Source organism: Marmota monax, unplaced genomic scaffold, assembly GCF_021218885.2.
Source record: "Marmota monax isolate L192 unplaced genomic scaffold, Marmota_monax_Labrador192_F-V1.1 WCK01_AAM20220418_F8-fsc00120, whole genome shotgun sequence".
Lineage (NCBI taxonomy): Eukaryota > Metazoa > Chordata > Mammalia > Rodentia > Sciuridae > Marmota > Marmota monax.
Genome location: NW_026694424.1, coordinates 2,452 through 30,237, shown reverse-complemented (window position 1 = coordinate 30,237; position 27,786 = coordinate 2,452). Strand labels below are relative to the sequence as shown.

Here is a 27,786-nt window from a genome sequence, read left to right as displayed (position 1 = left end):
TAGAAATTTAAGCCATAATTCCTGGTCCTGGGAACACTCAACTTTCAAATTGTTTAGGCCAGCTTAAGATTTGTGGTTTAAAACATTGTCTTCCCTATCTGTCATTAATGATTGGGAGAACATAGTAGATGGAACATAGAGACCATAGACCTACGTTTTTAGTAAAGATGCTGTCACAGACTATTTGTGTGATTTGCAGCAAATAACTTGATGTTATTCAGTCAATGTCTTCTTGTCTGCAAAATACAAAGATTGTGTTTTATATATAGTGTATACATTTCCTTCCATTTTAAACATTTTAAAATCAACTTAGGTATAATTTACATGCAATAAATATAAAGATTTAAATGTGTAGTTACAGAAGTTTTGATTATTGTATACTTATTCAAAGTCATGAAGAAGATAAAGAACATATATCTCCAAACAAGATACAGAATATTTCCATCACCACAAAAAAATTCCACGATGCCCTTCATAGCCAATTTCCTACTGATCAAGTGACAACTACTGACCAGACTTCTCTGACTATAGCTTAGTTTTTCCTGTTCTAGAACTTTATAGAAATGTTGTCATACAGTCTAAATTCCATTGGGTATGACTTCTTTCACTCAAAATGATATTTTCAGACTTACATAGTATACGTGTCAATAGTTGGTTCCTTGTTATTGCTGACTAGTATTCCATTGTGTGAACATGCTACAATTTGATCATCAACTCCTTGGTCCATTGGCACTTGAGCTGTTTCCAATTTTAAGCTATTCTGGACTAATGTTGCTATGAAATTCATATACATGTCTTTTTGTAAAAAATGTATTTACTGATCATAGGTATGTTTGAAAAAATAGACTTGCTAGTTGTAGGGTCGATGTGAATTTAACTTTATGAAAAATGCTAAACAGATTGTCAAAGTGGTGCTATCATTTTACACTTGGACCAACAAGGTAGGAGAGTTCCAGTTGCTGTACATTCTCATCGGCAGTTGGTATTGATGGCATTTTAAGTTCAGCTATTCTCATGGACACTGTTAAAAACTGAGTTCTGGTGAAAGTTCTAGATTTTGTGATTTACTTGAAGTAATTGTGATAAAGCTCATATTTCTCTTCCTCGACTGACCTATATAACAAAGGAAAAAATGTTTCTGCGAGTGAAAGGAGTGATTGATCTGGGTCGATTTCTGATGAGAAATCGGAATGTCATGCTGACAACGACTTTCCTAGATGACATAAAAGCTCTGCCAACTACTTATGAGAAGGGAGAATATTTTGGATTTTTGGAAACCTATGGAACCCACTACAGCAGCTCCGGGTCTCTAGGAGGACTCTATGAGGTCATATATGTTTTGAATAAAGCTTCCATGAAGGAGAAAGGTATGCCTAGATATATAATTCTGACTACAGATGCCATACTGAGTAAATATTATTATTCTGATAACCTCTTTCAATAGATAAAGTCTTTAAAATATCTTCTCCTTTGAGAGAATTCTCTTCTGTCTTTTGGCACCTAAAGTCCTATAAAACAGCAAATTGACTTCTACCTCGAATAATTTGATTTCTCTTGCACTAGGCAGCAACACTACTCACAGAGATACCAAATTGTAATTCAATTTAATACCTATTATATGGAATGCTACTTTTAGTGAAATGTTTTTCAAAAGGTGAAAGAAGGTAGAAGCATGATTTATTTCCTCTTTAGTAGGCTGGTTCAGTTTATGCACGATGATTATCTTCCAAAGTATTCTTCAGTGTTGGAAGGAAAATATTGTTCTAAATTTAATCCAGAGGGAAAGAAAGAAACAATGTTATCATATAACTCAAATATCTTAAAGCAAGAATGGAAATTTGAATTACCTCATATAATGATAATTTAACCATATTGTGGTATTTGCATGAGGTCCATGTTGAGTAGATTTCTGGCCACACATGAAACCGTGGAAAAGGGGCCATAATTGATCATCAGTGTGTGTCACAGGTACAGGAGAGCTCTGTGCATAGTTCCCACCCTGGCCTCTATGTTCATCTAAGCCTTTTAAGAATAAAGTTGATGAACTCCATGTAGCAATATGAGCCTCTAGTCCCAGATACTCAGGAAGCACAGGCAGTGAGATCCTATCTCATAAAAAAATAAAATAAAATTTAAAAATAAAGTAAATGCATAGTGATCATGTTAATGAATTTAATTTTATTTTGTGAATGATAATGACTAGGTATGAATATTTCTTAAGGAGGTGATAGATGCCAGCATATCTCTCTCCAGCTTCACCATTATTGGGTGTCTCTTAGGAGGCAAGTGCCACTCAGAACCCTACAGGGCCAACGAGTCAAGGTGTTAAGTATCAAGCAAGGAGTAGGATGCAACTGTGATCTACAGCCTGACACTCACCCACAGCCAGTGAACACTGTATGGATGGAAAACACTTGGCAAGGCCAGAGTCGATGAGTCTGAGGATGGTCTTGGGCAGATAGAAGGCTCCCCAGGGGTAGTGGACTATGAGGCTGTTTGATTTACACTATTGATTGAATCCACAGTACTGTGAGGTCTCTAGGAGCTCCACCTGGTGAGATATATTAACAGAGATATCACCTGGAAAAGTGCATGGGAGGACTGCCTCTTGAGCGATTTGAAGAGAACAGCTCTGCAGGGATGATCCAAACATAAAGAACCTTCAGAGCCTTTCACCCCTCCCCCTACTTTTTTGGTGAAAAATCTTCATAAGCTGAAATCTTTAATTCTGGACTACTCAGAGCACTCCACGGACTTCTAATTCCCTCCTGGCCTTAGTAGATAGGATCTTCAGGTCAATCCTAGTCCCCTAGATTAGGAAGTCATCTTCCTCAATGCTCCAGGGCCAGCGTCTGGGGAAGAGCCACATCCCCACCTCAATCCAGGGCATCTGGGCATGACAGAGTCCACTGCTGAGGCAGAGAATCTAAGTCCTTTGGAGTCCTAGCTGTTTTCACCCTTCAGAATCAGTGTTCTCAAGCCTTGTTAGGGCAAGGATGCAAGTCTAGAATTCCATACTTCTGGCATTGTTTTCCATTTTTATTCTCCGTCTTCCCTGACCACAGGGAATGCTACCTGATAATTCTTAAGTTCTTTGCTAATTGGGGGTACAGCAGAAATATTTGTGAGGATTAAATTAGTTAATGCATAGAAGTGCTTGGAATGAGTCCAGGCATGTACCTTATATACAAACAGAGATATGAAAACTCATGGTATATATGTGTATTAAAAATCGTAATGCAAAAAAGTACATATATAATGACATAAATTGACATGAACATACTTTATATAAAGAAATATGAAAAATTGTGCTCTACATGTGTAATAAGGATTGTAATGCATTCCACTGTTGTCATGCATTTAAAAAAATAATAAAATCAATTTTAAAAAAAGAATTCAATACATTTTAGACATCATTGTCCCCCTTCCATGGTCTTAGAAAGAATTTTAATATAACTGCCTGTCTGACCCATGTCCTTTTAAGAAAGTGGTAAACTTAGTATGTCCTTCTCTGCTAAGTTGACGAGTAAAGTCAAAAGGGAGGCTACAAGATTCTAATACAAGAACAAAGCACATCAGATGTGAAGGAATGACTGCATTTGAGTGAAGTAATGATGTCCAGGAACCTAAGTTAGTACATTTCTTACAGAACAGCATAGCAAAATTAGGATTTATTTGTGATGTTGATAGACATTATGTAATAATTTTCAAATAAATACATAAAACAGATGTTGAACTAGAAGACATAAAGAGATGCCTTGGGTATAATCTGGATTTCTCTCTACATACCCCTGGAACTTCCGAAGGACTCGAAGTCTCGGCACAAATTAATAAAACTGATTGTTTAAAGAACCATCATGGTAAAACTGGTAAGTATGGCCAAACTTACTAGGTTTAAGAAAGCCAGAGAAAAGAACACTGCTCTTTCACAATGAGCCTTTTTTATTGTTTACCTTCTTTATTTAGAAAACTAAAAGTACTCAAGTACCATTTTACCTTTACAGTGGTTTCTGAACCACTATAAACATAATGACCCATGGATATGCATTTGTCACTGTCCCTTTGTGCAGTGCACAGGTCTAGAGGGTGTCATTCACACTGAACATAATGTATATTTCTGTATTTGTAGGGGCAATGCTAGAGAACCAGTGGTAGAAAATTTCTTTAAGCACTCCCCCAACAATTTAATAAAAGGTTTTAACATCAGTAAAGAAGGCTAGAACCATCTCCCCAAATGCACTTTCTACTGGACTTGAAATCCATAATCCATTCAACATCAAAATAGTGCACAACTTTTTGAAGTTGCAAATACCTTTAGTGTAAATATTACTCTCTGTTATTTATTGTTAGCAGATTTACAGATATGAGAGGTGATGGAATTCTCAACTCTCACTCGATTCAGAAGTGACTGAGGACATTTTTAGAGTATAAATGCTTGAGATTTATCTTTAGAGGAACAACTGGTAGTAAGAAGATTTAAGGGGGCAAGCCTGATATTTTCAAAGCACATGCGGTCATTTCTATATTTGGCCCTGGAACTAACTGTGTAATCTTGGGCAGGTCATTCTACCTCTCCAAGTGTCAGATGTTTTTAATCCATAAAAATGAGGGAGGATAAACAAGAACATCTTACAATTTCTTTTTAGTTCTAAACTTTGCAACTCTATAAGACTCACACAGCTTTGTTAAAAGTGCTCCCATCTATAGGGAGATTGAGGGAGAGACAGGTAGGATTCTGGGGTTGAAAGAAAGTTTGCTTTCTGCATTACTCTGTTTTAGACTCTTCAGTTTCATTTTAATATTAACATTGTTTAAAGCAAGACTATACAAAATGCAGTTATGAAGGTGTGTTTGAAACAAAAATACATAATGCACCCAAAATCATGTAAAGTTCTCATGTGTATATATGTAATGTGATGAGCTGTGAATTAATGGATCTAGATCATCAGTACCATTTTTATTTTTTTTTAAAGAAAGATGATTGAAGTCAATCATCATTCAAAGATGATTAAAGTCTATATACTAATTAGCTAATGCATAGAAATGCTTGGAAGGAGTCCAGGCATGTACTCGTTCACAGGATTCCAAATGCTCCTCCTCAAGCTCTCCTTCTCTCCTCAGTAAACATCACCAGCGACAACCTTATAGATGATGTTATTTCTTTCATAAGAGGAGGAACAAGGAAATCTGCATTTGAACTGAAACAAAAGCTTCTCAAAGGAGCCAAAACCATCGATGTGACTGACTTTGAAAATTGGGCCTCTTCCCTGAGTGATGCTCCGGTGCTCATTAGTCAAAAAGTAAGGGATATTTGCTTTCAAATAGATTATGTCATTTTTTAAATTAAATGTTACAGTTGGCTCAGGTGAACAGGTGATTCCAGGAGAAAGAGATGTGGGTCTTCAAACACACGCATGTCATCCTGGAGAGAGGCATGACAGACAGTCTGAATTCCTGTCTGTCCCTTGTTAGATGTATGCTGCTTCTAACTTCTACAACACTGAATTCTTCAGACTTCCATGTTTTAAATAAGATTTTTAAATAAGATTTTCTGTATTCAGTTTATAGCACAGACAAACTAGGCACCAAAAAAATAGTTTATTATTTTGCTGTCTGTCCGTGATTGACACTTGCCTTCTCTTGGCATCACATGACCACGGAACAGCTCATTTATGGAGAGTTGTCATGAGAGAAATGTTCAGAAGTTCTCCAAGAAAATGAGAGCAAGGGAAAGCAATTTTTGTAGTCAGGGAACCCTTACCTTTCTCCCTCTTTCTTTCTTTCTCCCTTCCCCTTCTCCCTCCTCCCCTCCCTCCCCCTCCCCCTCCTTCTCCCTCTCCCTCTCTCATTTTTGAATCAAAGTCCTATGATGTTGCCCACACTGATCTCAAATTCCTGAGCTCGAGATCTTCTTGCCTCAACCTCCTGAGTAGCCAGGACTAGAGGCTCACTCTGCCTCAACCTTGACTGTAACAGTGTTCAACTTATAAACCTTTAGGAGTTCAGTCTTGTGTTTATTCCTAAGAACAATAAATCCTGTTCTGTTGTAAAGATATAAATGCTAATGTTAGTTAACCTCATCTCTCTCTTCCCAAACTAATCAAAATGGGTGTGGTGGGTGGGAGTGTGTGTGTGTGTGTGTGTGTGCCCGCGCGCGCACATGCATGTGCATTTACTTCTTCTTTTGTTCCTGATATGATTAGAAAGTGGTTTTTCTACTTCCTTTCAATAGCTTCAAATTTTCTGTCTTTATAAATTTCAACCCTCAGATCAAATTTATCTTTGCCCTCTACTTCATTTGATTAACCTGATTTACAGAAATGTTGACATTTTTTCTAGCACTAATTATTGGAGAATTTTATTTCCTCAATCCATTTTGTTGTCTATAAAGTGTGAGTGGAATCACCAAATTTATTTCATTTATGTAAAAAAAAAACTCAGAAACCGAAAATTTTCAATTAATTTTCCCCTTAGGTTATAAAAATACAGCTGTTCATAGATGTACAAATGTATCTATTAGTTTTCAAATGTTTATTTCAAACTAGAACAAAGAGGAAGAAACAGTCAGCTGAATTAGCATCTCTCCATATAAAAATAAAATCAGAAGCCCCTTTTATTCTATTATATTTAAATTTTATTTAAATTCATTACCTTGAACTTAGGAAAATAAATTTATGTTGGAAGATTTTAAATGAGTAAAGAATTGGCGACCCAGATGGATATTTACATCAAGATGGTCATCCAAAGGGGCTTATTTTCTCATCTCTTCAGACCAAGTTCAACTCTTCTTGAACAGATGACCCAAGATTGTTCTTCAGGGAGGTCTTAATAATAGTCCACTACATTCTAGAGCAAATTCTTAAAATCTCAAGTAAATAAAGCATCTGCTGAAATTTTACTACTGAATTTCTGAGAGCTATTCCCAGACTTTGATCAACTCACTTGACACTGTCACTGGCTGGGGGCAGAATGCAGGGTTCCCATTTTTAGGAGTGGCTGCTTACTCAGATTTTAGATGAGCAGGCCTACTATCTTCACTGTTTGTTCATTTCCTTCCTCATAAATTGAAAGCCTGGCCTTTTTATATCCATGTTCTACCCAAGGTCAGGGCAGCTCTAGTTAGTGCCCTGTAGACCACTTTTTTTAAGTTCATCTTCTTGTAGAGAAATTTCAGAAAACACTATACTATTTTGGTTTTTATTGACTTGGTGTGACTTTTAAATTCCTGAGAAAGTGTGAGATATAATTAAGTTTGTTCGTGAAACAGATTCCAGGTCATTTTGTTCTCATAAATGTAGAAGTGACTCTATGATTAATTGGTTACTATATCCAGTAGGTAGTAACACAGTTATAATTGCTAATTCATTCTTTGGTACCTTTAAATGTACCTATTATTTGCAGATGATGTGTTATGGGAATGGTCCTAATATTAAAATAATTATTCCTCCTATTTAATTATTTAAAGAATTGAAGAATTGATAGAATCTCTCCCTACCCACTCCAAACTATTAATTGGCTTATGTTTAATCCTCTGAAACAAATTAAATCATCTACCTAAGTATTTATGAAGCAGTTATCTTAGAGAAAAGACCAGGAAGTTATATTACTCTTAGTAAAATGCTGTGTGCATATATTACTGAGATTTTCCAAATAAAATACTCAATAATGATAATGATGATGATGATATATCGATATCTATAATTCTTTCTGCACTAAAGTAACTATGGCAATACTCTATAAGTAGAACCTGTGGTTTTCAATCTCCCAATGTCTTAGTCCAACCCAGGAATTTTTCCCTGGCCTCTCTCCATGCAGAGGACATAGGCTGGACCATTTTTTCAGAATTTCCTTTTCTCATAGACTTTGATTTTCACAATAGTTTATTAATCCCATTGCTACTTACCTGAATGTTAACACAAATGTGGTACATTTTATTTCAACTGAATAGCCAAATTTTGGTTTCCTCTTAAACCTATGGCTACAAACTAGTTACAAAAAATGTCAGCGGAGAGAAATATTTGTTACAGATTGCCTGGGAGATATAAAGTTTATGATTTCCTCTAGAACAATAACAGCAAGCTTGGTAAAGCTACAATGCAGTCTGCAGGCTTCCTATAAAGTTTTGTTTCCGCATTATTAGAAACAAAATTATGTAGCCCAGAAATTTATTTTCTGAAAGGATGTTACATAATACAGTGTTCCCTTTATGAGAACTCACAGGAAAGATTACTCTTTAATTTCATTTTGTTTCTCTTGTAAGTCAGATGGGTTTTCTTCTGTTCATGGGATCATTAAATTCAGTTGTGTCTTCCTCAATGCACTAAAAAATATAGACAAATTTGTGCCTCATCTGTTTCAAAAGGAAGGATCCTCCTGACACAGAATTTGTTCATTTGTGTTGCTTTGCCTCCATCCTGCCTTTGTTGTTTCCAGTCCTTCTCCAGTTTCTTTTGCCCAATTTTACCTGTGTATATGGTAAGAGACATGAGCTCTTTCTGGAGTAATATGAGGCAATAATGAACAAATGAACCAACCATTGTTGCTCAGTGGTGTGAATGTACACTGGGTGTTAAAGAGCATCCATATTAAAAGGCTGTCTTCCCAGTGTTCTGTGATAGTTTTTACAACTATAATCATAGAGTGAAAATCATTTCTGTCTTCCACAGGGATAAAAAATGAAGAAACTACATTTTGGTATATACAGATTAATTGTTTTGGATGCCTAAAAGAAATTCGAATGTACTTACACTTAAACCATGTTGTTCATTTATTTGTATTTTAACAAGTTTCATGATAAATTGTGTCCACTTAAAATATATCTACAAATGGTAGAAAGGAAAGAAAGTTAGCTGGCATGGGAGAAAAATTAAAACTTTTTCTACTTGATAGAAGGCCAAAGTTTAACAGAAAAGAAACATGTAGCTTTGCAGAGAAATTTCAAGAAGTACATTTTAATTATTTTTTTTGTCTACTGGTGTAATATTTGGCCTCAGGGTTTGAGGGTTTTCTGAAACCACTGCTATTGGATGTCCTTCATCTTTATCTCTCTGAACACTGTTTATATGTTTTATCCAAGTTGTATTTCCTCCATGACCCTCTCTTCCTGTATCTTAGATTATCTGGCCTTGACTTTTCTTTGAAGAGTAAAACAAGATAATCTCTTTTTTTCTCAAAAAAAATCAAAAATAACTTGACCACATTGTTTGTGCCAATGTAGCAGTATGGCAAGAGGTAACTTTCTTCTGAATAAATATAACATAGTTGAATTCTAAATTCTGTCTACTACTTCATGAAAGACTACACTGGTGGACAGTAGTGTTGACTTTGTCAAAATTCTTGGTATTTTCTGTATATGAGCCTATTCTCACTTAGAATTGTTGCAAATATCTTGTCCAACTTAAGATTTTTTCACCCTTTTAGTGACTTTTTTAATGACAGAGACCCTCTTTTGTCTTTCTTGAAGTAATTTTAGACTTACTACATAAAAATGCACAAATAGTATCAGCAGTAATGTTGTAAAATAGTAGAGAATTGACAGATGTCATCCTTCCAAAAACCCCTAATGTTAACAATCTACATAAGCATAGTAAAATTATCAAAATCAGAAAATTAATACTAACTATATAAACCATACACTTCACTCACATAGTACAAAATTTCCGCTTAATCTCTACTTTTTCTGTTCCAATTCCAATCCAGGGTCTCACATTGTACTTAGTTGTCTTGTCTCCTCCAATATGTGCAAGTCCCTCAGACTTTTCTTAGACTTAGATAATTTTGATCTAGACTGGTAAGTTTTAGTGTCAAATGTCTCTTCATTTAGACTTCAAGTAGGTTAAGGTTAGGAGGAGTTGGCTTTTTTTCTTTTTTGAGGAACTGGAAATTTAACCCAGGGCACTTGGCCACTGAGCTCCATCCCCAGTCCTTTATTTATTATTTTTTCTTTTGTTGGTACTTGGGATTAAAATCAGGGGCATTAACCACTAACCTACATCTGCAACTCTTCTTATTTTTTATTTTGATTAAGTGTCTCGTTAAGTTGCTTAGGGTATCTTTAAATTGCTGAGGCTGGCTTTGAACTTGTGATTTTCCAGTCTCAGTTTCCTGAGCCACTGTGACCACAGACTTAACTTTTATTTTGAGATAGAATCATCTCATTAAGTTCCACACATATACAAATATACATATACATATGCATTAAACACATATATATTATCAGACTATCACATATGTTTATAGTACTCTGGTTTTATATATATATATATATATATATATATATATATATATATATACACATATATATATATACACACAATATATCATACTGATAATATGTGTCTATGTATATATATGTATATATGTGTCTATGTATATATACATAGACACATACATACACACACATATATATACACACATATAGTGTGTGTGTGTGTGTGTAATGACTTTCCATAGGTATATTGCATTTATATTTACATTTAGATCTATAATCAACCTGGAGTTTATGATTTAATTTTAAAAGTCATTTAAATTTTTTTCTCTATAAATATTTCATTGTCCAAGAACAATCTATTTAAAAGATTGTTATTTGTTTTAAGACTATACAGGACAGTTTTCATCTTTAGTCGGGTTTCCAAGTGTCTAGTTTTAGAATCTGTACAGTTAATATCACACTGTCCTAAGTAATATAACTTTTTGTCTGGAGGTACAGAGGAGCAAAGCCTTCCACCTTTATCTTCGTCAGAAGGTCTTGACAATTTGGGAATTATCTAAGTTTTATAAATTGGCTTGGCAATTTCAACCAAAAATACGATATCCAGATTTTGATTGGAATTTCGAATAATCCATAAATCAGGTTCATGAGAGCCTACATCTTAAAATGTTGAATCTTCTAGTCTATGAATATTAAATATCTCTCTATTTGTTTAGGCTTCTCAATTTTTTTCTAATTTCTCCCCAACACGTAATATTGTCACTATTATTTTAGCCATTCTAGTGGTCTTTTTTTTAGTATTTATTTCATTTCTAATGGTCAATTTGGAGGGTTTTGTGGGCATTTGAACAAGTAAATACCATCTATGAAATATAACAGCTAACATCATACTTAGTAAAATATTGCATCTGTTCTAAGATAAAAAATAAACAATAGATAACCACTCTCTTCCTTTCCAGTTAACAATGACATTGAGGTTTTGTAGTCAGCACATTGAAGTAAGAAAAATAATAAAATGCAAAAAGACTACAAAGGAAGAAGTAAAACTGTCTGTCTCAGAGAATGATTGTTTACATAGAAAATACTAAGATATCTATATCTCTATACAACATTATTACTTCCTGATCAATCACCTGTGCTTCTTTATTGTTGATAATATTTTCTGCCTTAATTTCTATCTTGATAGTTACCTAGCTTTGCTAGCTACCTCTTTGTTGGTATATACACAGAATAATTTCTCCAGTCTTTCTATTTTTAATCTTCCTACATCCTCAGATTTTAGCTAGACTATTAAAAATCAAATATGATGACCTTTGTTACTTTATTTTCAACAAGTACTTATTAGGCATTTGTTATGTACTAGCTTTTTATTTTTTGGTAATAGGCTAAAACAGTGAATATAGAGAATAGGTCTCTGTTCTAGCACACTTTTTCTAATACAATTAAAAAATACAAATGAAATAAATATTATATTGTTAGTGATATCTTAGTATACATTCTTATGGTTGTCAGTTTTCATCAGAATTACAGTAGCAAATATGAACTCATACAATGTGATTTTATATCCCATTTATGAGTCAATGGTATATTGAAACCTGTTTAATGTGATTTGATATTTAAAGGTAGATATTACTTATGTGTACATCCTTTTTATGTATATTGCAATGCATATATTCCATGGTATGCATGGAACATAGTTTGTTTTTCTAGTTACCTACTGGAGAACACTGGGGTTGATTCCAGTTGTGTTTGTGTATGCATTCATGAGATTATGAATAAAACCATAACAAACATTTGAATATGGGTTTTTATGAATATTTTTCCATAACTTTAGGAAAAGATTCTTGATCATATGGTATGTATATTTATATAAGGTTATATCAGAAACATCCAAATTCTTTTCTAGAATACTTGCATTTTCACCAGAAATATATGCAAATATATGTTTAGTTAAACATGTCCTCTGAAATAACGGTGGTTTATGTATTCCTTTCCAATCTTTTTGGGTTTTATTTCTTTTTCTTGCCTTATTGGATTGCATAGGACCTCCAGTGTTATGCTGAGTAGAAGTTGAAAGAAGAGACATCACCAGGTTCTCATTTCGAGGAAGAAAGAAATCTGGGATTTTTTTTTGTTTGTCTGTTTGTTTATGGGGTGTTGGAGATTGAACCTAGGGCCCAGGGCCCCATATGTAGGCAAGTGCTCTGCCACTGACTCATAGCCCCAGCCCTCGTAAAATTTTTGCATGAGTAGTGTGCACTAATGCTTTCCTTTAATCTTCTATATTAGCATTTCCTCTTATTTTGGTTACCTTTAAGATTTCATCTTAATCTTGAGTGTATAGTAGCTTGGATGTGATATGCATATACTCCAATGATGATGATGATGATGATGATTCTTGAAGTTCCCACAGTTTCTGAACTCTAGAATTTAATGTATTTAATTAGCTTTGAAATATAGTTGACCATTTATCTCTTTAAATAGTTCTTCTGACATACTTATACTCCCCATCCTTCCTTTTCTATAGTTCTCCAATAATAACCTGTGTTAGGTCCTTCAATATGGCCCCAAAGCTCTTGGACCCTCTTTTGTGGGCTAGTTTTGTCCCTCCAACATTTACCTCTGTGTTATAGTTTGGAAATTTTCTTTCAACCTTTTATCAGGCTTGCTAATTATTTCTTTGGCTATGTCAAGTCTGTTAGCCCATCATAGGGGTTTATTTTCTTCATGGGATTTTCTATTTGATTTTTATCGTGTTACTAATTATACAAAGTTAAATGTCAGTCTACCTTCAAAATACTTAGGCATTTTGTTAAACTGCTTTTAAGATTTCCTTAATTATCTTTACTTTTTAGCAGTTTTGCTGTGATGTAATTAAGTTTGAAGAAAATTTGAACCTGGGTTTTCATTTGCAACCTTTTCACCAGGTTTGGAATATTCACAGTTGTTAGCCCTTCGAACATTGCTTCTTTAATATTCTGTACTTTTCTGTCTTTGGGGGACTCAAATTATATGACTCTCTGACCTTCTCACTCTATCACTTATCTCACACTCTTCCTGCATTTCCCATCCCTTTGTCTCTCTGTGCTTTATTTTCAATATTTTCTTCTGATTTGTATTCCATTTCATTACGTTTGCTTCAGTTGTGTCACGTCTGGTATTTAAACAATCCATGAATTTGTGTACTATAAAATCAAGTTCTAACATTTCTAGTCGTTTCCTTATTTCAGGTGTGCTAGTTTAAAAACAATTTCTGTTCTCTGATAAAATTTCGTCTTGTCTCTTATCCCTCGCTTATGTGGATATCATTATTTGAAAGACTGTTTATATTTGGTAGCTGTTCGAAGTCTGATAACACAGAGATTGGCAACCCCAATAGCTGTTTCAAGGGACACACAATCATCCAGCTGCTTTTCTCAGAATGTGACCCCATAACTAAGTGATGCATAACTATATCCAAGTTTCACTACATATGCTATAATTTCTCCACTATGAGAACTTTATTTTTTAATTATTTTTTAAATTTACATATGACAGCAGAATGCATTACAATTCTTATTACACATATAGGGCACAATTTTTCATGTCTCTGGTTGTATGCAAAGTATATTCACACCAATTTGTGTCTTCATACATGTACTTTGAATAATAATGTCCATCCTATCCCACCATCATTTCTAACCCTATGCCTCCTCCCTTCATCTCTCAACCTTATGCCCTATCTAGAGTTTGTCTATTCCTCCCATGCTCCCCCTCCCTATCCCACTATGAATCAGGCTCCTTATATCAGAGAAAATATTCAGCATTTGGTTTTTGGGGATTGGCTAACTTCACTTAATATTATCTTCTATAACTCCATCCATTTACCTGCAAATGCCATGATTTTATTCTCTTTTATTGCTGAGTAATATTCCATTGTGTATATATGCCATATTTTTTAAAATCCATTAATCTATTGAAGGGCATCTAGGTTGGTTCCACAGTTTAGCTATTGTGAATTGTGCTGCTATAAACATGGATGTGGCTGTGTCCCTGTAATATGCTATTTTTAAGTCAATAAATGGGTCAAGGACCTGAACAGACCCTTCTCAGAAGATGATATACAATAAATCAACAAATATATGAACAAATGTTCATCATCACTAGCAATTAGAGAAATGCAAATCAAAACTATTTTAAGATTTCATCTCACTCCAGTTAGAATGGCAGCTATTATGAAGACAAACAACAATAAGTGTTGGTGAGGATGTGGGGAAAAAGGTACACTCATACATTGCTGGTGGGACTGCAAATTGGTGCAGTCAATATGGAAAGCAGTATGGAAATTTCTTGGAAAATTGGGAATGGAACCACCATTTGACCTAGCTATCCTTCTCCTCAGTCTATACCCAAAGGACTTAAAACCAGCATACTACAGAGAACTTTATTTTATATAGTGACCATGTGGTTCAATAGATCTCATAGACTTATTTCTCCTATTTAACTTTGTACCCTTTGACCAACATCATCTCAACCCTCCTCTGCATAAAGACTTAAATTCTGTATCATGTGCTTGAAATACTTTGATAACTTCCAACTTCAGCTCAATAGTCATTTTCTGGAAAATATGGAAAGACTTTCCTGATTCTGCTGTAGCAACTATATATCCTACTCCAGGAATTAAAGTGTGCAAGATAAGTCATTCTACTTCATTGTCTTAACATCTAGTTAAAACCGACATTAAACTTCTGTCCATCCAGGTTGCTGGAAAATTCATCCCTTCATTTATTGGATGAGGTTCAGGAAAGTCTTTCCTTGTCACCTAAATTAGTACAAGGATCCTGAAACACCTGCACAGAAAAGGGGAGTGTGACCTTCCTATGCATTGTTCACCTTGATAACCTCCTTCTTCAAGAAGGAGTTATAAGTCAAGAGTTTCTAAGCCCTCTTTGCTAGGCTTCTTCTTGGAATCATTGTCAAGCCTGAATCTCCCTTCTTCATACACACCTTCCTTAGGGACACTCCACAGGTCCTTTTACCTCCCCAAATAGCCATGAGAGATCTAGTTACAGTCTCCCACTGCTTGAGACCCTCCAAGTCTGGAGGAATTTTTTCCTTCATGGCATTCTTGCCCCACTCCTTCCCTCAGTGAAAATTTCTCAATGATTTCAGGCCTTTAGACAAAACAGTCAAGAAAGGATATCTGGACTTTCGAGGGCACACAAACCTTTTCTTAGCCAAGAAGTAGCAAGCACTTGACTACTTTCTGGGAGGGGGAAGAGGGAAAAACAACAACAAAAACAATTATCAAACTCCAAATTTAAATCCCATAGTAGTTCATTTTTAAAACACATATCACTGTTCTTGGTAACACCTATCACAGTTTCCATTTCAAATTTATCTGTATGATTAGTAATTAGTCTCCTTACCTCTATAATGTGACCTCTCTGATAGCAGACCTCAGGACTAGTTTTGATCATTAGTATAGTCTTAAAAGTTAAACTCCATATCTGGCAAAAATAAGCATTCAAAATAGTCTTAATGAATCAGAAAATAAACAATTGAATATTTTACAATCTTCTGTGTAAAAAACAAAACAACAACAACAAAAATAAAAACCTAAAAGTAAATGTGTTGCTTTCTTGCAGTTGTCACCTATATACAATCTGATTCCTGTGCAAATAAAAGACGCACATGTAAAGAAACAAAATTTGGAGAGAGCCATTGAAGACTACATCAATGAATTCAGTGTAAAAAAATGCCGCCCATGCCAAAATGGAGGAACCGAGATTCTGCTGGACGGACAGTGCCTGTGTTCCTGTCCCCTCACATTTAAGGGACTTGCCTGTGAAATCAACAAACAAAGACCATTTTAGGGTGAGAACAACGTAAGTTATTAAGGGCAAAATATTTACTTTGGGGTTATTTTAATTTGAATTAATCTGCATTAAACCTCTGTGTTAGCATTCTCCATATAAATAGAGGATCAAAATTAGTGAATTAAAAATTGAGTAATAAATAGTGAAAATAGACAAACCAGGCTTTTTATGTCATTTTCCCATGTTTTACCTCATGTATTTTAACAGAAACACAAACAAAAAGTAAATGATAGTTATCGCATTGCTTTGCATTGCTTTCAATTATAAAAATACTTATATGAGAAGTTTACATAGACATAGCAAACATTCAGATACTTACCATCTAGAATTAAGAGATGTTAAATATATATTACATATAGTTTTATGTGTAAGTTGTACACTGTGCATAGATGTATGTACTTGTCTGCAGCAGTGGACATAAACATATGCTTCAGAATTACTTTTAATGAGACACTCAGTAGAATTCTTAGTATCCAATCTCCCCCCACCCTACGAGTCCTGCTGCTATTCTTCTTTCCTACTGCTCAGATGGAGGCACTTTAATTAAAATTGGTATGTGTCCTTCTAGTCCATATTTTTGAACTGGTACTAAATATATATGTGTCAACAAAAAATGATATTGTTTTATATTTTAAAAGCTTTAAATAAATGGAATTTGCTAGATTTTTATTTCTAACTTTAGTAAAGATATTGTTAAAGAAAGCTAAGATTCTACATTGCATTTTAAAGCTAATTATGTAGAATTGTTGATTTTTTTTAACAAAGAGGAATAACATTAGCTATATTTCACATACTAAGAGGGTCTTCTTTGTCTTTCATTAGGGTAATAGATAAGTGAAATTATCTATTGTTATTATTAGTACAAGAGTTAGTCATCATAGGATTTGCTAGTAAGATTAACTTCCCATAGCAATCGTAGCTCACATGGTTTGATTGAACGAACAGTTTCCTGCAACAAAATTTCTAAAACAATTATGCAGTTTTCTAAAACAAAGATTCACAGCCTCAAATTTGTCATTTAACCACACATTCATCTCTTACAATAAAACTTGTAATAATTTTTGCAGTCCTAGCACACATGCTTAGAAACTCATTGGTAGGGTGACAAAATGCATATTAGGATTAAAGTTATATTTTAAGATTATTGATTTATAAATATAGGTTAACTCTGTCTCTCATTTATCTACAGTGTCAATTCAGTGTTTTTCATTCCTGTAAGCATTTATACTCCCCCCCAAATCTCTGTTGTTTGGTACTCTTATATTGTCAATCTGTTTCTCTTTATGTGGAATATTCTGATACTTTCTCTATGATTTATTTCATCCTAGCTTCTAATTTTCCAACTATTTAACTGACCTATTGAGAATTTTTTTATATCATTTTTCTAAAATTTCAATTTGGTTCTTTTTTTCAAATCTGTTTCCCCTTTCCAAGCCACTGTGTTATTTCCCTACCTGTATCTCTTGATCTCTTGAACATGGTAAGCATGTTCACATGGAAGTCTCTCTACGATTCCTCCTGTGTGTGTGATTCTGCAGTGTAATTCTCTGCTAAGTCTACCACAGCATTACTCACTCTGGAGGCATTTTTTTTCCCTTAAGTACTTGGTGATTTTATATTATATGGTTAATCGTTGGTGGAAATTATTTCCTGTGGGAATCCACTCTACCCTGGCAAATGGAGATGTTCCAAAGGTTAATTTGCTTTTAGGAGGTCCTGTTGTTTTCATCAGTTTTATACCATTTTTTTATGTAAATTGCTTGATTTAGATTCTATATATTGTGTTCTTGGATAAAGAAAATCAAGTTCCCGCCTCCAATATATAATATTTTCTGGTTGACATTTCACACCTGACCCAGGATGGTCCCCCAGGTCCTGCTGAGACATTAGACCAGGGTGAAATATCTCACATAGATTTTTTCCCATGAGGTGGCTCTCTTCCAGGTAGTCATTTTCCTGTAGAATTTTAAGTTCCAGTTTCCAAGTTAAACCGGACCTACTCTTATGGTGAAATTGAAACACCTAACACATCATCTTTCATTTTGCATACCACTTACTAACCCTGGACTGATCCAACTTTCTCTTCTCTGTACTAATTCAACTTTCCCTTCTTTCATTCACCTTTTGTGTTTCTATTCATTAGAGACCAATGTTCTCAAATTCATTATATTTTCCTGGTTAGTTTCTTTTAAAAGGAAAAAAAAATGAAAACAAAAAAACCAAACAGATGTCCATCAAGCCAATTAAATCAGAACCTCCCTAGTGGATCCTGCCTGAGAATTGTTCTTTTTTTCTGTTTTATACCCCACTGGTTATTCTGACCTCTGGCCAGGTAAGAACACCTCTATTCTGAACCCAGGCCAATTAGCATCTCTGATGAAGCTTTCTCCAGTTTCTACAGGAATCTGTAGAATCTGTTTATGCACCCTGAAAAATCTTTCCCCTTGCTGCTCCAACACTTATTGTATTGACTCTCCCTCACAAGGTGAATAGCCCCCTCTACACATCATCTAGAGGCTGTGGCACATCATGGCGTAACAAGAAAAGGGGATGGAATCGGTGGGCGAACCTAAACTTGAAGTCTTATTGATCATTAAGATGTGATAAATCTTTTGTTGTTTCTTCTAGGATTGACAGCCCCTCTCCCATCTAAACAATAGAGCTGTTGGCTTCCCTGGGCTCACATGGAAGAAAAAACACCAGGACTTTCCAATTTAAGATCGTACCCATGGAGATAATCCTTGCTGCTAAGTAAAAAGCCACATGCTTCATGAAAATCCTATCAACCTCTGAAGTCTCTTCTGTCTTACGTCTATGATGCCTTTGCCTCCCTCTTAAACCCCTCTAATGTTTCCATTTTGTATTCCCTAATGAAAAATCAGCAGTGAAATATGCCAACACTGCTTTTTCCCACAGGCAATGCCAATCTCTTGCTAATAAAACAAAATTAAATTAAAAACAGAATCTTTGTTTAAAAGACTTTAAAGTAATTGCCAAACTGCTTTGTATGATTAATATATTCCACCAGTTCAATTACCGCAAGTCTGTACCATGCAATTTAGCTCTTATTTATGTAGTTGTTTTGTTTGGTTATTCTTTTATATGTACATGCACTCATTTGGTAAATATTAAACACCTACGACACTATAGTACTCTGTTCTTATTAGTCTTAGCTCTCCAACTTAACTCTACGTGTCCAAGGGAAAAAAGTGTGTTGTACTTGTAACCAAAAATTGTTTGAGTAAATCATGTAAAACCATGATTTTACAGCAAAACAAAAAAAAATCTAGAAAACAATATGGTACAATTTAATACCTACCCTTATTAGCTGTGTAAAGTAAGGTTACCTCCCTAAGAAGCTAATTTTTAAATTGACTGTACAGTTTTATCCATTAAATGATGTGATATTTAGGACCTGAGAACTTTTGAAAAGGTCTGAGAACTCTTCAGAGAAAGAAGAAAGAAAGGATGGGTGGAAGCAGGAATGGGGTGGGGAAGAGAGGTAAGAGAGAAGACCAGCAAAAAGTAAAATGCAAAATCAAAATTAACAAGTGTTTAATTAAATGTTGACAAAACGTATCATGTCAACTTCATTAATTGCTATTCTGAATATTTCATGCATTTAAAATAATGTTTTTCATTTTTTTCTCACTTTTTAGAAATTCTCAAGAATGTGTGTGATTTCTTAGGCCTCACAGTAAATAAATTATTCATTGGCAAGTAATTTTAAAAGCAAAATTTAGAAATGATTTTAAGTTTTTAACAGGAAATGAAAAGATTAGTAAATATGAGATTCATTTTTATGTATACATATTAAGTATGAAATGGAGATAATATTCTGAAAACAAAAGTGTCCAAACCCTTCAAAGTCTTAAATTTGAGAGCTCAAAGAAGTGCTATCCCCTGCCCCCAAAACATTGGGTGAATCAAAAAGATTTAATATTTTCTAGGTGTATGTAATGCTGAACTCTGCAAACACTCTACCACTGCCATTTTTTTTTTTTTTTTAATATGGAGCCTCTGTACCAAAGGGGAATTACTAGAGCAACTACTGAGAATTCCTTCTATCTTCATGAATTACAAACTTCAAAAAAGAAAAAAGCTGAGAATTTACTAGATCCATAGGATCAGCTTAGTGATTTATCAGAGTTCTTTCTGCTGGTGCTGATGACGGTAGTCCAGGTTCACTTTATACACACACACACACACACACACACACACTCATATATATATTTGGAGGGGCTACTGTGGATTGAACCCAGGGCCTCACATGTGCTAGGCAAATGCTCTACCACTGAGTTACATCCCCAGACTGACATATTTGTTACTGATGGCTCAATCCTCCACTCTTACCAAAGGTGGTGCACCTGGTAGGGTGTTTTTCCAGCAGGGTGCGCCATTGAGATGCCAGAAATTACCCAAAACAGCACAATGCCGAAAGACTATAGGCTTTACTAAAGGGAGAATCATTAGAAACTGGAAGAGATGAAGACTATTTTGGTTCCATGACTCCATCATGTTTGGAGACGGCTGGTGTAGCTTAATCTGGGCATATGGAGTACCCCCATCCCACATGTTCTCCGAGAGGGGTGCATTACCAATTCAAGTAAAGGGATACGTAGGGACACTTTGTTTTCTGAAACTCAGGACATACATTCAAAATCATTTCACCGAATGATAAAAAGGGGTTATTATCAATAGTACCCAGAGGAGCTACTTAAGTATTGACATTCTTTAGGACTTGATGGGCTGAGGAAGCTTCAGAGCCTTGCTATGTTGTTACACTTTTCTTTTTTTATAGTCAAAATTCATGTTGCTTATTCCTTCTTTTTAATATAGACACATACCTATAGACTAATCAATGTTCAAGGGGTGGGTCAACCTCTTGCCCATTCCCTATTAACATGCTAAGAGCAGCAAAATGCTCCCACAGAGGGGACTGGTGTGGCTATTAAACAATGAACCCCTAAGCTCTACATATGCTCAGGGATGATATCTCTTTCATGGAATTGAGATCATTCATATAAATCTCAGTACCTAATAGAGAAGTAAACAAATGGTAGCTATTATTTGTCATCATGAAAGGCTGTTGGTCAAAATCCTTATAAATGTAATTCTAATAAAATTTTAATGTTAGACTACCAAAAAATTCAATCTCTGAAAATTGGGAATAATGGTATATGGCAGAGTAGCTTGGTACTTTGGTCTAAATAATTAAGTTCAGTGTTTTGTGATTGTTTTTAAGGAGTGTTTTAGTCTTTTCATCAAAAGCTATAATAAAATATGCTCAGTTGAGTGGCTTAAAAACAACAGAAATTTATTTCTGACCATTCTAGAGATCAAGAAGTCCAAGATTAAGACACTACCAGATCCTATGGCTGTGAGGGCTAACTCTTTGGTTCACAAATGGGATCTTCCTGTTGCATCCTCACAGGAAGGGGCAAACCATCTCCTTCCTTCAAGCCTTTAATCCCACCCACAAGGGATCCGCTGTCATGACTAGTCATCTCCTAAAGTTTCCACCATCTTAATACCATCACATTTGGGATTAGATCTCGATATATGAATTTTGGGGTAAAACAATCATTCAAACCATAGCAAGGATTTATTTTTTTCATTGTGTCAAATATACATGGGGAAAAAGTTACTCTTTCAACTGTTTTTTAAGTGTGCAATTCTGTGGCTTTAAGCACATGTGCATTGTTGTGTAACCATCACCAAAACTTTTTCTTCATTTCCCACTAAAACCCTGTACCTATTAAGCAATGACTCCCCGTTCTCCACTCCACTAGCCCTTGTTAGCCTGACTCTGCTATTTCTATTAATTGGCCTATTTTAGATGTCTCATGTAATTGGAATCATAGAAACTTTTTTGTGTATGACTTATTCTACTCAGCATAATATTGTCAAGGTTTATCTATGCTGTGGCACATATAAGAATTAAATTACTTTTGAAGGCCAAATAATAGTTCATAGTAGGTATATTCCACATTTTGTTTTTCCATTCATCACGGTTAGCCACTTGGGTGATTTCACCTTTCAAATAATGCCGTTGTATAATTATTTCTTCCAGTCCTGTCTTTCAATTCAATTTGGTATGTGTACAGAAGCTAGGTTGCTGGTTCTTGTGTTAATCTATGCTTAATTTGTTGAGAAATGCCATACTGTTTTCCACAGTAGCTGTACCATTTTACATTCTCACCAGTAATGACCAAGAGTTACAATTTCTCCACATCCTGGTTAACACTTGTTGTTTTCAGAGATTTTATTTTCATTCGTTTTTGTTTTGGTTTTGGTTTTTGGTAGGGATGGAAACCAGGTGTGCTTATCCAGCTCCTTCTTAGCCCTTTTTATTTTTTATTTTGAGACAAAGAGCCTCACTAAGTTGCTGAGACTGGCCTCAAACTTTCGATCCTCCTGCCTCAGCCTCCTGGGTCACTGGGATTATGGGCATGCATCATCACACCTAAGGAGATTTTTTGGATTTGTTAGTTTTTTGTTTTATAATTGCCATCATAATCAGTATGATGTATTACCTCGATGTGATGTTGATTCTAATTTCCCTAATGATTAATAATGCTAGGCATATTTTTTGTCCATATTGGCCATTTGCAAAGTCTTCTTTGGAGAAATGTATGTTTAAGAATTTTGCCCGGGAGAGGGAAGATGGCGGCGAGGGGAGTGCATTACCCCCGTGTGCTGCTTCACTGTGTGGGAGTATGACAAGTCAGGACGGCTAAAGGATATCTTGTTAGGAATTTCCAGCAATAGTGGGGTGCGCCGGAACCTGGAGGAAGGATTTCCATCGCATGAGGATCGGCTACGGGGACTCAAACGCGAGAGGTTTGTCGCACGGAGGGTAACACTGCTTATTAAGCAAATCGCCCCGCGGCTAGAGTCTGCAAGGCGCGCTGGGATAGAGACGCAGGGTTACAGCGCTGCAGTTTCTGCCAGACGCGCAAGCACCGCACTCAGGGCTGAATTCTGGGTTCGAGACGGGGGAAGGAAGCGGTCCATCTCGGTTCTCCACACCGGTCAGACCACAGAGGAGGCCAGCAGCCACCATGTTGGTAAACTGACGTCACCACACCTGTTTTTGACTGACCGCAGCTCATTCAGCCATAGAACAGGTAATTTCAGGCTGCAATTCGCCTGCGGCTTGCAGACAGATGGCTAGGGTTCAGCGCCTGGGGGCTTCTTAAAATCTGATCTTATCGGAGTGAACACGGAGCGCGGGGCGGCCGAGTTCCGGCTCCCGGAACCTTCCCGGAACCGCCCTGGCTCAGGGCTGCGGAGCCCGCGGAGGCTGCTTCTTGGACCCTGCTACTATCGGAGCATACACCAAGCACCAAGCGGCCGAATTCCGGCTCCCGGAACTGAGCCCGCGGGGGCTGCTTCTTGGAGCTTACACTTATAGGAGCTTACACCGAGCACGGAGCGGCCGAGTTCCGGCTCCCGGAACTTCCCTGGACCGGGGCTAGGAGCCCGCGGAAACTGTGTCTCGGTCCGGGTCCTGCTGAGGGCAGGTCAGGACTCACCCATTGCTTGGGTTGCCCGGCAAGGGGAACGAAATGCTGCCATTCGCATAGGATACCAACATGGCAGAGATCTGATGTCAGCAGAAAGCGGTGGAGGAGAGATCTTCATCAATACCAGCGGTGACATAAGCAGTTGGTCTCCTGGTAAGGGGGGTGAGGCTCAGTCACCCGAGTCTCCTCAATTTGTCCTCGAGCCAGAGGGAAGGAGCCGGGCCGCCGCCAGCCCCCGGAGCAGGCCCAGCGGCTCGCCAGCGTGGTGACCGCGTGACCCCAATTGGAGAGGGGGCGGAGCGGAGCCGCCACCCACACCCGCCAGGTGGGCAGACCCACGACCCAGTAGTACATGGGCGTGGTAGGAGGGGCAGGGCAGAGCCGCCCTTCGCGCTTGCAAGGTAAACAGACCTGTGACAGCCTGGCGGGTCAGGCCCAGTGGCCTGCCAGTGTGGTACACACGTCACCCCAACTGGAGTAGGGGCAGAGCAGATCCTTATCCCACGCCCGGATCAGGCCCTGCCGGTGTGGTGGTCACGTGACCCCAATTGGAGTGGGGGTGGAGCGGAACCGCCACCCGTGCCCCCAGGGTGAGCAGACCAGTGATCAACCTGCAGATCAGGCCCAGGGGTCCGCAGGCGTGGTAGGAGGGGCAGGGCAGATCCGCCGCCCGCGCCTTCAAGGTAGGCAGACCTACAACAGACCGGCGGATCAGGCCCAGGAGCCTGCCGGCGTGGTACAAACACCACCCTAATTGGAGTAGTGACAGAGCAGAGTCGCCTCCCTTGCCAGGAACAGACCCAGCATCCTGCAGGCGGGGTAGTCACGACACCCCAATTGGAGTAGGGGCAAAGCAGAGCCTCCACCCGTGCCCGAAAGGTGGGCAGATCTGCGACAGACCAGCGGGACAGGCCCAGTGGCCTGCTGGTACGACAGACACGTCACCCCAATTGGAGTAGGGGCAGAACAGAGCCGCCACCAGCTCCCAGAACAGGCCCAGTGACCTGCCGGCGTGGTAGCCACGACACCCCAATTGGAATAAGGAGAGAGCAGAGCCGCCGCCCGCACCTGCAGGAAAGATACCAAGCAGTATGAAAAGACAAGGAAAGAAAGGACCACAAGCAATGCAGGTCAACGCAACTTTAGAAGAGGTAACAGCTGCAGCAGATGGAATGTCAGATAAAGAATTCAGGATATACATGCTTCAGATGATCTGGAGTATCAAGGAAGACATTAAACAGCAAAATCAGACAATGAAAGATCACTTCGACAACGAATTACGCAAACAAATCCAGGAAGCAAAGGATCAACTATACAGGGAGATAGAGGTTATAAAAAACAAGCAATCAGAAATCCTAGAAATGCAGGAAGCAATAAACCAACTTAAAAACTCAATGGAGAATACTACCAACAGAGTAGAACACTTAGAAGATAGAACATCAGACAATGAAGACAAAGTATTTCAACTGGAAAAGAACATAGACAGCTCAGCAAGACTGTTAAGAAACCATGAGCAGAACATCCAAGAAATATGGGATAACATTAAGAGACCAAACTTAAGAGTCATTGGGATACAGGAAGGTACAGAGCTCCAAACCAAAGGAATGAGCAGTCTATTCAATGAAATAATACAAGAAAACTTCCCAGACTTGAAGAATGAGACAGAATCCCAAATCCTAGAAGCCTACAGGACGCCGAATGTGCAAAATCATAAGAGATCCACACCTAGACACATTATAATGAAGATGCCCAACATACAGAATAAGGAGAGAATTTTAAAAGCTACAAGAGAAAGGAAGCAGATTACATTTAGGGGCAAGCCAATCAGGATAACAGCTGATCTTTCAACACAGACTCTGAAAGCTAGAAGATCCTGGAATAACATATTTCAAACACTGAAAGATAATGGGTTCCAACCAAGAATTGTGTATCCAGCGAAATTAAGCTTCAGGATGGAGAATGAAATTAAAACCTTCCACGATAAACAAAAGTTTAAAGAATTCGCAGCTAGAAAACCATCTCTTCAAAACATCCTAGCCAAAGTATTACAGGAAGAGGAAATGGAAAATAACAATGAAAACCAACAGTGGGAGGTAGGACAGTAAAGGGGGGGGGGAAACAATCAAAGAGGAAAACAAACAATGTTTAGTAACAGAAATAAACAAATATGGCTGGAAGAACAACCCATATCTCAATAATAACCCTAAATGTTAATGGCTTAAACTCACCAATTAAGAGACACAGGCTAGTAGAATGGATCACAAAACAAGACCCAACAATATGCTGCCTACAGGAGACGCATTTGATAGGAAAAGACATACATAGGCTGAAGGTGAAAGGTTGGGAAAAATCATATCACTCATATGGACTTCGGAAACAAGCAGGCGTGTCCATACTCATATCAAATAAAATAGATTTCAAGCCAAAGTTAATCAAAAGAGATAAAGAGGGACACTACATACTGCTTAAGGGAACCATACACCAACAAGACATAACAATCATAAATATTTATGCCCCAAACAATGGTGCAGCTATGTTCGTCAAACAAACTCTTCTCAAGTTCAAGAGTCTAATAGACCACCACACCATAATCATGGGAGACTTCAACACACCTCTCTCGCCACTGGACAGATCTTCCAAACAAAAGTTGAATAAGGAAACTATAGAACTCAATAACACTATTAATAACCTAGACCTAATTGACATATATAGAGTATACCACCCAACATCAAGCAGTTACACTTTTTTCTCAGCAGCACATGGATCCTTCTCAAAAATAGATCATATATTATGTCACAGGGCAACTCTTAGACAATATAAAGGAGTAGAGATATTACCATGCATCTTATCTGATCATAATGGAATGAAACTGAAAATCAACGATAAAAGAAGGAAGGAAAAAGCATACATCAATTGGAGAATGAACAATAGGTTACTGAATGATCAATGGGTTATAGAAGACATCAAGGAGGAAATTAAAAAATTCTTAGAGATAAATGAAAACACAGACACAACATATCGGAATCTATGGGACACATTGAAAGCAGTTCTAAGAGGAAAATTCATTGCTTGGAGTTCATTCCTTAAAAAAAGAAAAAACCAACAAATAAATGATCTCATACTTCATCTCAAAATCCTTGAAAAAGAAGAGCAAAACAACAGCAAAAGAAGTAGAAGGCAAGAAATAATTAAAATCAGAGCTGAAATTAATGAAATCGAAACAAAAGAAACAATTGAAAAAATTGACAAAACTAAAAGTTGGTTCTTTGAAAAAATAAACAAAATCGACAGACCCTTAGCGATGCTAGCGAAGAGAAGAAGAGAGAGAACTCAAATTACTAGCATACCGGATGAAAAAGGCAATATCACAACAGACACTTCAGAAATACAGAAGATAATCAAAAACTATTTTGAATCCTTATACTCCAATAAATTAGAAGATAGTGAAGGCATAGATAAATTTCTTAAGTCATATGATCTGCCCAGATTGAGTCAGGAGGATATAGAAAACCTAAACAGACCAATATCAATTGAGGAGATAGAAGAAACCATAAAAAGACTACCAACTAAGAAAAGCCCAGGTCCCGATGGGTATACAGCAGAATTTTACAAAACCTTTAAAGAAGAACTAATACCAATACTTTTCAAGCTACTTCAGGAAATAGAAAAGGAGGGAGAACTTCCAAATTCATTCTATGAGGCCAACATCACCCTGATACCTAAACCAGACAAAGACACTTCAAAGAAAGAAAACTACAGACCAATATCTCTAATGAACCTAGATGCAAAAATCCTCAATAAAATTCTGGCGAATCAGATACAAAAACATATAAAAAAAATTGTACACCATGATCAAGTAGGATTCATCCCTGGGATGCAAGGCTGGTTCAATATACGGAAATCAATAAATGTTATTCACCACATCAATAGACTTAAAAATAAGAACCATATGATCATCTCGATAGATGCGGAAAAAGCATTTGACAAAGTACAGCATCCCTTTATGTTCAAAACTCTAGAAAAACTAGGGATAACAGGAACATACCTCAATATTGTAAAAGCAATCTATGCTAAGCCTCAGGCTAGCATCATTCTGAATGGAGAAAAACTGAAGGCATTCCCTCTAAAATCTGGAACAAGACAGGGATGCCCTCTCTCTCCACTTCTCTTCAACATAGTTCTCGAAACA

The 27,786-nt window shown here is 36.9% G+C and overlaps 1 protein-coding gene across 2 annotated transcripts in view; it reads left to right on the top strand.

Moving 5' to 3' along the window:
* C9 (complement C9) overlaps positions 1–19,217 on the top strand; it is a 50,775-nt gene extending 31,558 nt beyond the window's left edge. Inside the window, exons 7-11 of one of the 2 annotated variants that reach the window (XM_046468296.2) lie at positions 1,127–1,367; positions 3,729–3,869; positions 5,122–5,300; positions 15,838–16,066; positions 18,697–19,217. In XM_046468296.2, coding sequence (XP_046324252.1) covers positions 1,127–1,367; positions 3,729–3,869; positions 5,122–5,300; positions 15,838–16,065 — 789 coding nt within the window. In that variant the 3' untranslated portion in view covers position 16,066; positions 18,697–19,217. Of the gene's footprint in view, positions 1–1,126; positions 1,368–3,728; positions 3,870–5,121; positions 5,301–15,837; positions 16,078–18,696 lie in introns of both variants that reach the window. The other variant, XM_046468295.2, reaches the window with a different exon arrangement.
* The last annotated feature ends 8,569 nt before the right edge of the window (positions 19,218–27,786 follow it).